The sequence below is a fragment of the Cyprinodon variegatus genome, unplaced genomic scaffold, assembly GCF_000732505.1.
Source record: "Cyprinodon variegatus isolate N-32 unplaced genomic scaffold, C_variegatus-1.0 Scaffold1783, whole genome shotgun sequence".
NCBI classification, from domain to species: domain Eukaryota; kingdom Metazoa; phylum Chordata; class Actinopteri; order Cyprinodontiformes; family Cyprinodontidae; genus Cyprinodon; species Cyprinodon variegatus.
The window spans coordinates 44,428-56,816 of record NW_015152236.1 but is presented as its reverse complement, the minus strand read 5'-3'; the positions used below and the strand labels follow the sequence as shown (position 1 = coordinate 56,816).

Here is a 12,389-nt window from a genome sequence, read left to right as displayed (position 1 = left end):
CTTATCCTCTTATCTATTTCATTTGATGTGAAATACCTTGGCCCATCAACTGACACTAACATTTGTTTATCTGCTTGTCTCAATAAAAGAAGGACCGGTTATGGGAAGGTCCTTATTAAGTGTAATATTTTTTAGGCATATTGTGTTAATTTACCGTCACTTAGTTAACATGTATGCATACTGTATGTGGCAGGATTTTCATGGAGTATCAGATTGGGAATCTGCATCAGCAAACAGCTGTTCTTAAATAAGCCTGATCAAGATCAGGGATCTTGATAAGGTTGCAGCCTACAGCCAGATCTCTATAGTCAGCAAATTTAAACAAGTACTTTGTATTTCCAGGGAGAGATCCATAAAGCACCAGTCAGATAACAGCCTTTGTTCACTAACACTAACACCCTGGCCCTATGAACTGATTGGCAGACAAGCCTCCTACACTAACACATCAGTGTTAAGACTGCTCTCTTTACTTTGGGCTGACATAAGAAAACAACAACACAAAAAACTGACTTATGACTGACACTGCAGGAGGGTGACGTGTCAGGGTAAAACCAGAAGAGTGGCACATAGGCGGGTGAAGTAAAGAAAAAAAGGGCGTACGGTTCAACTGAACAATATTTGTGTCCTTTTTTTTGTGAGTGTGATTTTTGTTTTCAATCTAAAGTCGACTGTAGACTGCTAGCCTGCACACAGAACAATGCAAAAACAAAAACGAAAACTCAGATGAGTTTTTACATTGAAATTAACAATAACTAAAACTAAAACTAAATACAAATATTAAATTCTATCTAATAAGTGTTTTTGTTTAGACCAGGTTTTAGCAACTGTTTTCTATATCATTAAAAGCACAACAAAAAATGTATTAAGCTAGATTTAACTACTTTAACAATTCACACTGTTCCTTCACCATCATCAACCCTGATAAATTAAAACCTACTCCCACTGTTAAAGGTGTGAATACTGTAGTGTGGTGTGTGTGGTGTTTGAAATACTTACAGTTCTATGGCCTTGTTCCACATGATAACATATCCAGACAAAATAAAGGACTCTATGTTGACAATATGAGTGTTTCCACGCTCCGTCCCCACGTAGAGCCATTTACTCTGAAACGGTAGGTGGCAAAAGGTGATCCTGGAAAACAAAGGAGTTTGGTAAATTAACCAACTGTCTGAACCAGATGCAGAAGGATGGTAATGGATAAATTGATATGCATTAGACTAAATATTAAAACAACAGCTATCTTTCATATATATGCAAATTGGACAATATGAACAGAACCCTTTAGTTCACAGAATACCTAACAAACTAATGTAGGACAATAACATTACTGAAAGTATGATTTAATCAAATCTGTGTAAAGAGCTTGATCCCTTTCAAGTATAAACTACATGACATAAGATGATATTTACACATTCAAGAGTATTTACCATATTTGTTTATTTTTGCACTGCTCTGAAACTTCCAAATCAACGCCATGTCTCTCCTTGACATGGTCACAGCCCTGATAGCTGATCTGATTACTCACCTCGCTCACCTGCCGAACACACTCTCCGCTCACTAATTATCATTCATCTTATCTACCTGCTCCTTCTGCTTTATATACGGTTCAGCCCAGCTATCAGGGCCAGATCAGTGTATAATGTTTATTCATTTGTTTGGGTTTTAGTTTTTTTTTTTTCCATAGTTCAAGTTTTTGTTCTAGGAGGCCAGTTGTTAGAGATGGTGTTAGTGTTGTCTTGTCATGTCCTGATCATGTCCTGGCTCTTGCCCACTGGGTGCTCCCTGTTCCTCTTTTGGCTCGGTGGAAGGGAGCCAGTTTAAAGTTAGGCAGTTCTCCTGGTACCATCCCTTGTCTCTAGCCTCTCCACCTCTGAGTCAGCTTGTTTTCATCCGAGCGTGTCTGCCTGACCTCGCTGCTGGACTTGTGCGACTCTGAATCTGCCTAAACACTCTGTGGATTCCTGGAACCCTTGATCTGTCTGTTCCTGCTCCGATCGGAACCCCTGACCAGGTTTCGGACTCCTGGATCTCAGAACCGTCCTTGTTCTGGACTGTTTCCCTGACCTGGCTTAGACATTTGCCTGTTTAGATGTGGCTAGTGCATCAGGGACACTCTGGGAGACTCTGCGCCGCATCTCGTTGGCCATCCATTAGCTGGATCCTGCCTCACTCTTAGGAGTCGGACTGAACTTACCTTAAACCAGGTAAGTGACTCACATTGATAATCATCTTCCATCCGATTATCGTGGTCACTTAGCTGTGTGACCACCTAAACAGGAGTGCCAGTGATGGTTTGTGCCCCGCCTCCCCCCGCAGTCGCTGCAGATCCTCAGATCCACAGAACTGCTTATTCTCTGTTCTGTTTGTTTTGAATAAATGCTTTGAAACTTCCCAATGTCTGTCTCGCCTGAATACTGGGTCCTACATTCTGGGGTTATATGACGCTCCTACACTATTTACATTTTGATAATTGGAAATGTTCATTTCACTGCCAAGCTGCTCAATCACTGTTGAAAAAGCTGTATGTATGAAAATGTTGTTTTGTAAACACTCTGTGTATACAAAATTACAATAAAGTTTGTCCAAGTCTAAGTCAAGTATCCTATTGCAGGACCTGGAAAAAAACTATTATAAATATTAAAAACTAACTTTTTCTGCTTTTGCACTTGATTAAAAATTTTAGAAAATATAGAAGTATGTTATGACAAAACATACTTTTTAACCAGTTAAAGCGTTCCCTCTGTGAGAAACACTTTCAGTATAAAACAACTAGAAAACTTGGTGTTAAGGAAGGGAGTGGTCTAAGGTAAGGAAAAAGGACTTAACTCATTCCCTTTAACTGATATACAGGCGAACAGGAAGTCAGTTAGCTATTGAAACATTTAAAATATTTTACATTAAAATATCTGCTGATCTCATTTTGTTTCATGAAACCCATAACCTATAATGTCCATATGACCCTCCTACATTTTAGCCATATAATATTCTTGAGTTTCTTTACCGTTTGAAAAAAAAAGGCCTGATCTTCAAAAGACTTGCTCACAAAGCGTTAGCTATGGAATACAATTTCTCCGAATTAAATAAACAAATAATTATGAAATAAATATCAATTTTAATAATAAGATAAATATATAATGTGAAAAGAAATCTGGTAAAAAACTGAATGCAAGTAAAATTCAAAGCTTATTATTAAGAAATAGTAAAAAAAAAAAATGCTATTTGAATGATTTGGTAATTTTACTAGCCTTTAGTTATTTTAAAAATTGCCTTTTTGAATATTTATATACGTTTTCAATAAGATATTCATGATTATTAAATGTATTCACTTAATTTTAAGCATTTTTGAGTTTTATATGTTGCACACGCAAAGCTAATCTTCATACAAGGTCCAAAGAAATTTGTCTGTTGAAAATTAGAGGGTAGCACCTGAAAACTTTTTTTTAAAACATGTACAACCATGAATATGCAGATCAGAGTCTAATAATCAGAGCTCAGATTTATTGGTGGATGTTATGCAAATGAAACTCTAAGCAGCCGCAAAGAGATTAAATCCAAAAGGAAATGGGGGGAAGGTCTACTTTTACCAAGCTTAAAAGTCAGGTGCAAACCCAGACTTGATGTTCTTTAACTGGCACATAGAAGACTTATATTTTTATAATTACAGGACATTTTTGCAATTGTTTGGGTCAATTTGGTGCTTGTAAGCAAAGCAAGCTGTTTAATCTTGCTGTAAATCTGATTATCCTTCTTTCTATGAGAGGAACAAATAAAGTACGTTTTTCAGAGATTTATGTTTCCATTACAAACTTTTGAATATAACTTTTATTTTCCTCTTTCTCTTTTATACTTTTATATGTAGCACTTATTATATATACTTGCAAAGTGCACTCACTATCGATATCATTCACCATTATTATCATTCTCACTTTCTCCTTTTCAATGACCAATCTCAAGTTGCCCGTAGCACAGGAACCTTTTGCTCAGTTACCAAAGCTCTTTCCACATCTTAAATTTTCCACATGGCATCTTTGTAGATCGCTGATAATATATTCCCTTAATGCATTTTTTCTAATGCAATTTTCTAATGCTTATTTTGATTCTCCAACGATTCAGGTCCAGAGTGTGTGACTGCAGTTTTCAGCATGACCATATGTCAGAGTTATAAGGTTTCCAAGCTTCATTACATGTGCAGGATTAGCCTAAAGCGACTTACGTGCCCAAGCAACCTGTCAATGCAAGAGAATTTACTGTAGACAGACTTCCACAACAACACCACTCTATGGTTAGACATATGAGTAAAGAAACCTTTAAGACTTGCAAAATCTCTGCATGGCTCACAAATATAATATAGGCACTTCTGGTGATATAGTTGTTGGGAAAATGTTCTAGGGTAACAGAGTAACAATAATTGCAAAAGCAGAACAGTCACTCTTGTAGGGTTTCTAATTTCAGTTTGTTATCAGTAATCATCTGTGGTGAAAAACTAAAAGCCTGGTCTCACAATAATTGAAACTTTATACATAACACAAAATTTTACTTTGAAACTTAAGTCCTAACTTTACTCTTATCATTCCACCACATCATAGTGTGACTCACTTCCACAAGCCAAACCATGACTCATTCTGAATCAAGGTTTTATTTAGAATACAGATGTCATTAATAACCTTTGCTCCTCCTATTCTTCCGTTGTTAAACCTGCAAAATACTTATTTCATGCAATAACTGTAGACTTTCTGTAAAGCAGCAGCCAGTCTTTTAAACTATAATAAACTGTTAGTATCTGGTACATTTGATACATTTGCTTGTTATGAAACCAACATTTTCATGTAACTCTTTTTTTAGACATGCCAACAGCTTTGCAAGTTCTTGTTTCAATTAAGCTGTATTTTGGATTTCCAAAACATGCTTATGAAAATTTCACATACTAAACTTCCTGGATATTTAAAAATGGGCTTTTGTAAAAGGTATTCATACTGCTTGAACCTTTTTTGTAATTTTGTCATTTTCAAACACAACCAAAAAAGGTTACAAATACACTTCAGAAAACATTTTATTCATGTCCTCTGAGTTTACACTTTTTATAATGACTCTTAGTTATAGGTTTTTGAATTTTTCCTCCATTGGGTATGCTCATGCAGAGGTTAAGGTTTTGTCTGTTCTTTTAAAAATGTTAAAGCTTAACTAGCTTGAATGAAGAGCATCTGGGAATACCAATATCCAATGTTCCCACCAAATTTGAATCTTCAATGATTGGGTTATTCACAGGAGCGTGCTTTGATCGAACTCCTTACATAAATTTGGTTACATTTGAAATATTGTCCCATTTAAATATTTAAATAAAGACATTAGTGTTTGTAGTTTTGCAAGACATTAGAACACAAAACTGCTTAAATCACTAGTAATGCTTGTGTCTTCGTCAGCATGTAAAAATAGGTACACACAACTACACACCGTTACCTTTTAGATTTGTAGAGATCAGGGATTCATTGTATTTCAACCCAAAAGTCACTTACCCTGCAAGCAGCCGGATTATTTGATAGAGGAAAAATAAGACGGCACACAATTCAATAAGGACTTTGGAGGTTTAAGGTGATGGCAATATCAGAACAGGCCACGGGGGAGATAAAGCACATCAGTGTTTTAATACCCTTAGTGTTTCATATGGTTGTTGCATTTAGTCACTTTAGTAAGGAGGAGAGTCCCTGCTTTTGGTGGAGGAGTTCAAGTATCTTAGGGTCCTGTTCACGAGTGAGGGAAGAATGGAGCGGGAGTTCGATAGACAGATCGGTGCGGCTGCTGCAATAATGCGGACGCTGCACCGGTCTGTCGTGGTGAAGAGAGAACTGAGCGAAAGGGCAAAGCTCTCAATTTACCGGTCGGTCTACCTTCCTACCCTCACCTATGGTCATGAAATCTGGATCATGACCGAAAGAACGAGATCCCGGATACAAGCGGCTGAAACGAGCTTTCTTTGCAGGGTGGCTGGGCTCTCCCTTAGAGATAGGGTGAGGAGCTCGGTCATTCGGGAGAGGCTCAGTGTAGAGCCGGTTCTCCTCCACATCGAGGGGAGTCAGTTGAGGTGGCTCGGACATCTTCCTCGGATGCCCCCTGGACGCCTCCCTCGGGAGGCATTCCAGGCACGTCCCACCGGTAGGAGGCCCAGGGGACGACCGAGGACACGCTGGAGAGACTATGTCTCTCGGCTGGCCTGGGAGCGCCTAGGGCTTCCCCCAACAGAGCTGGAGGAGGTGTCAGCGGAGAGGGAAGTCTGGGAGTCTCTGCTTAGTCTGCTGCCCCCGCGACCCGGTTCCGGATAAAGCGGGAGACGACGAGTACGAGTAATGTCATCCTAAAATCTCTAGAAAGAGCCCTTTCACTTGAATCATATTGTGAGGCTGTGTGGCGTACTTCTGCTTTATTTCCTTTAGTTTCACTGTTAAAATTGTCCACTATCACTGTTATTAAGCAGTACTATCCTCAGAGTTCTCCCTTCAGCTTGAGGCTCTAGGAAAAGGCCTGGCTTGCCTCCTGTATTGCCAAGGTTCTGCATATGACACAGTTCTAAGACACTTGCCATTAAGTTTAACTTGACATACATAACACACAGGGAGAAGGATGGTAAGAGAGTGATAAACAAAACAACATCAAAGATCCAAACCCAGGCCTCCCAGAAAACATTTTTGTCTGTCCTACCATCACAAAGGTAAACCTGTGCACTTTTGGGACTTCAACAGGAGTGATGATGGCTAAGGTTTCTATTAACAAAAACTTAAAGGTATTGTGGAGGATGTTCTATTTCCAGGTGGATCATCAAAATAAGTGGTCTTCCCAATTGTCACTCATTCTGATGATAAGTTGTTTATGTAAGTCATCCATTGTGCTCATCCCCATTTTCACTTACCGGGGGTTTGTCTGACATAGTGGAAAAATTGCTTCTGTCTGTCTTCTTTTGGAAAATACGTAAGCTTGTATGAGTGAAGCAAACAGCAACTTTTAAACAGAGCGTGCACGAGGAGAAATTGGCTTGTGCAAGCTCTTAGATTAATTTAATAAGCGTTCCCTCTCGGGAGCGGGTACAGGGTTGTGCATGTGCAAAACTTGCGAAAATTCTCTGCTATACCTTTAAGGTGAAAGTGAAAATTTAAACAAGCGGAAGTTAGTGACTGTTAAGTGTTTTGGAGGTGATGCCCCTATCTCTTCCAATTAAAGCGTTTTATGTTGGTAAATATTTTATTGAAAAGAACGCTTCTGCGAATAAACTTTATCCTTTTTACATACAATTTCTGTAATGAGGTTTTTATTATTATAATTATCAAGTCTTGTAAAAAGATGAAAAACTAGTTTGAACAAAAAAATGTAAATGTTTAATACAAAAGGTTGCATGCCTAAAGAACTGAACTCTAACAAACAGTAAAAAGCCTTGAGTTAAACCAGAGGAACAAGGAGCCACGATTGTGTAACTACTACTAAAGAAAATAAGGAAAGAGTGAGATTAGATGCTTTTTGACTATTCTCTGTGAGGCCATTTGAGGAGCAAAGACCCTTAATGAAGTAAACAGATGTAGAGATTAAGTGAATTGGTAACATCACCCAGGGAATTGGCAACCTTGCCATCTGCTCTGCGTGACTTGTCACAACTGCTAAAAGAACTCCCTAAAGACTTACTGTATCATTAAACAACAAACATGTGCCATAATGATGACTACATTAGCTCAAACGGCTTCGTTTTGCTCAGAGAAACACAATAGAAACAGTCCACTATGTCATGTGTGTTTTATTTGTCGTCTTTTCAGTTATTTTATTTATCTATTTATTTTTGACAGCAGCACAGTAGTCACAGAAGACCAGCAGGCACAAGCTGACAGTTGTCACAAAACAATTCTTCAGACAGTATTCTTTTGGGATCCCAGTAGGGTGTTGGGGCGCTAATTGTCAGAGATTCAGCCCAGAGACACAGAGCTAAATGGAAAGGCACTGCTCAGCTTTTGTGGGTGACTCATGATGCCTTTTCCCTTCTATTGTCTTAAACTGTGATTCAATGCCCCTCAAATGAGAGCAAGTGGCTCTGCCTCCTCCTTTTGCACCAAGGTTTAGGAAGAAACTATATATCTAGATGTTTGTAATGCATTTGATGGAAACTACCTAAAAAATATTTACCACTGCTTACATGTCTAAGATATTTAGTGAGATTGTAAATATTTTACAATGCATCTTTACAAAAGAGCCCAAGGTATTGGTTGTAGAATGCCTATAAAAGTAAATATGTTTCTTGACACATCCTAAGTTAGCTTTAGATCTAAACTTTTTGTTGTAATCCTGGGAAGTGAATCTCTGACCCAGTTTGAAGTCTTTGCAGGCTATAAGATGTTTTCCTCAAGGTTTGCCCATTGTCTGGATCAGTCAGTCTCCCCATGAAATCTGACCTAATTTTCCTAAGTTTCCTAAGGTTCCCACCAGAAAAAAAAAAAAAATCCCTCATAATGTAGCCAAAGAAATACTAGCTTCAAAATGTAAGCTGTTAACCCTAAAACACATATGACTATCCACAAACAAGTCTTTTTATAATGACACATTAGTGAATTCATTAAGTTTCTTTGGAGTTACCATTTTCCATTTAGGTATACTGAGCATTGCTAAGCCTGATTAGCCTCTCAGTTTAGATGACATTGTATCGGTAGGTTGAAATTGAAGAGTTCCTTTCAATATTTGGTTGTCAGATGTGCCTGCTTCAAATCTTAACTTATTTCATAATCAAATTTGCTTTAAGCTATTAACGTTGACCCGTCAAGTATATTGCTTAGTGCATATAATTCTGTTGTATCATTAATGATTTACCAGAACCTCTAAAATGACTAAAATATATTCCTCATTTAATTAAGATTTTCATTTGTAAAAGAAATGTTGAAAAGCATTTACATTTTTAATATTTCAACTTTACAGTTTCAGCTTTACATGCTGATTAGGTCTATCAAATGAAATCCCAATAAAATACTCTGGCATTTGAGTTTGTAACATGTAAAAATGTAAAAAAAAATTAATGGGTATGGAACGGTATGGAAATGTGCTCAGTATTGGTATTTGTCCTCAAATGTAAATACGGTACATCAATTCATAGCTCTACTGTTTCAAATCATAAATATGTAGCTGTTTTATCTATGAAAGTGGTCAATACTAGAGAGCTATTTTTTTTATCAATTCTATTGTCTGAAATAGTTTCTAATTTATTTCAATCACCCTTTGTCCAATCAATTTCAAAGGCCATTCTGAAACCCCTACAGTCTTTCTTCAAGAAAACTCAGAAAGTTCTTGACTAAAACCCTTTATGTTATCATTATTGTAATTTAATTTAGTACAACATTTTTTACTTTGAACATCATCAGCTTTTGGATGCGTGTCTTGTTTTTAAAGTTTTAAATTGACTTACCCCTCCTCCTCTAACAGATTTTATAAGAAAAAAAAACTTAATGACTAAAATGAAAATCTTAAAACTAACACCATTCTCTGTCCCTGGATTTCCTATAAGAAGCGGTTTTGTGTTAAACACAAAGTATAAATCAAACTCTAGGTTATTCTAAGTAAACTAATACTTCAAACACATGTAACAATGTCTCCCCATTTTCCCACCTTGACTGCTGTAACGCTAGTCCTGAAATATTTGTGCTCTGCTAATTAAAAACAAACTCTTGAGCACTCAACCTTCTGCATACCATCATTATGAGTCATTCTTGCATTACTTTTGCTGTTGAGAACTTTAGAAACTGCCAGTCTTTGCTTAGATGATGAGGTGACCCCTTGCGGCTTATGTATTCGTTGTTTGAATGCATGTACTGATGAGTGATTTCTGTACTGTCTGCTCCTACTCAGAAACATTTGTATTTTTGAAATATCTCATCACAGTCAGTCTTCAAAAGCATCATCAAAGTGTCTTTATGAACAAAGAAAATATGTCTCTACCCCTGAAAGATTGAGTGGGAGAATATGATGCCTTTAGGGATGCAGAGCTATAAATCAGAAAGATTAATGTTTAGTTATCTGTTGATCTCATATTGTCACTGACAAGTTTTACTTGCTAACTTTTCTTACTCATACCAAATTACATTTACAAATTTAAAAATATATGATACTGGATATTATTATAGTGCATTTTAAGCCAGCATGTCCATTTCCTTTCAAAATGGAAATTTATTTTTTATCAGTTGAAAAAAGTTTTGCAAGTGCATCTTTTTGAAGGTCATCTGTTAGAAAAAGAAGAATGTTGTCATCAGATAACTGAAGTTAAATGTCATAAAATGTTGTGGGTACACTTTTGTGTTGAAAGAAATTTGAAAGCTAGTGACATTGTGACTCTAAAATTGATTCAGTGCACAAGGACAGAAAATCTCATAAATATATTTTAAAAGATGAAAAAAAAACACTGAGGAAGCTGTAGTACATATGCCGGGGACTTTGGTGGAGCTGTGATACTGCCAAATCACATCAAAAGGGCTGTGAAAAGCACGGACACATGCATGGTTAACACAACAATGTGGTGACCAAGACACGCATGCTGGTTACAGATGGTAAAACGTCATCATAAAAAAACCCCACAAAGCTTGCATGTATGAGCAAAATCATCATATCAACATTTTAAAAATTTCCCACTTTGGGTTTTAAAAAAAAAAAATTAAAGAAGATTTTCTCAGAAAACGCCTCTTAGGTGTTCAGCCTAAAAAATAACACCTTTCCAGTTACACCCTTCACTATTTACATATCTTCTTCTTTTTCTCCTTTGTCTTCGACCGACAAGCATAAAAGCTTGACAAACACCAATTTCTTTCAAAATGTCCAGCTATCTTGACTTCTACTGTTAAGACTGATTTCATAATTAGTCAAAACATAGCATGGATTACAGCACAAGCACCTGGTAGTTAAAAATGTTAATGTTGAACTCAAGTTAATCATTAATCATCAGATATAGACTTGATCTCCATCTCAGCCATGCCGCAGTACCATGGAAACAGAATTGTTGCATTGAATAAAAGGGCTTTGCTTTTTGACAGACAGCAAAACACATGGTTGATGGATTCTGACAGAGCTTAAATTTTTGTCTTTTTTTCTCTCTGTTTTTTGTTAATCATGTATTTCCCCTAACCAATTAGAGTCTTACTTCTTACAGAGCATCAGTTAATTACGTATACAAACAATTTTCCACAGCATTTGGTCAGATCATTTGCATCAATCAAGTTTCATCTTGATCTTTGTTGCCTCCAAACGTTTGCCTTGATTTTGGTTGAATCAAAAAAATGTTGAAATCAGATAAGGACCTTGTACACATAGATATGTTGTTTTCAATTAATTATTTCATTTATTAAGGTAAAAGCAAGCTGTCCATATTTGAGTATTTGCCTCCTAAAAAATACATTCTCATCATTCTTAGGTTCAGACATCATTCCAAAATGTACAGTTTGCTTTTTTAGACATTTGGAGGCCAACTTGATTGTGTACTTTTGATTATTATCAGGCATCAAAAACTCAACTGTGCTTGGATATAAGGTCACAAAATGATGGCTGAATATTCTCTTAAAGATTTCCTGGTATAAGCAGAACTCACTGTTGTATAAATCAAAGCATTACATCTAGGTCTTAAGGCAGCAAAGCAGTACACAAACCATGTTTTTTCATTAATGAACCCTATCCTTTAACAATGGAAAGTGAAACCTGGTGTGATTTAGATGCTTTTCCGGTTCTTTGCAACATCCTGAATGAGATGCTGTTGCACTGTTGGAGTAATTTTGGTCTGCAAAGGGTCACCACTCTTTCATTTTTTCTGTATGTAATGGCTCTCCTTGTTGCTCACAGTAGTTATTTTTAGCTCTAGCAGCCCTGTTTGGACATGATTAAGTTGGGTTTTGGCAAAAGGCTTGTTGGGTCAATTCTGTTTTAAATTTGCTAGAATAAGCAGATACTCCTGCTAATAGGCTCCTTCGCCCCAAAGCCACAGGATTTACATCATGTTCTTCCTTAAGCTATTTCCACCAGCCTCTATGTAGAAATTAAATTATTACATTACATCTGGTGTCATAGAGAGGGAACTGCTTTCTGTATGCATCCCAGATTACCTTCCCAGCACCCTTGGTGAACCTAACTATGAACTAAATGATTCTTGTTATGTCACTATAGAGTTTTTTTTAGAGGAGCTTAAGATGTTCGTGCAGAGCACAAGATTGAGAGTGCTCTCAAAAAAACTGCTGACAGATAAAAAAAAAATATTCAGATTCAACAAAGATACAGTGACTAAAACCAATGCATGTTGTCTTGATATTCAAATGATAAAAAAACATGACTGTTTCTTAAGATGCAAGGTGACCAAAATAAGATGAGGTTTTCAAAGGTTTATCCCAGAGTAGTGT

General features: G+C 36.8%; 1 protein-coding gene across 1 annotated transcript in view; it reads right to left on the bottom strand.

Annotated features, from left to right (window-relative positions):
• Positions 1-12,389, bottom strand: part of LOC107104537 (syntaxin-binding protein 5-like) — a gene marked incomplete at its 5' end in the record, with an annotated part of 87,114 nt that overhangs the window by 31,642 nt on the left and 43,083 nt on the right. The window contains one exon of the mRNA XM_015404549.1: positions 997-1,131. Within this exon, the coding sequence (XP_015260035.1) occupies positions 997-1,131 (135 nt within the window). The remainder of the gene's footprint in view (positions 1-996; positions 1,132-12,389) is intronic.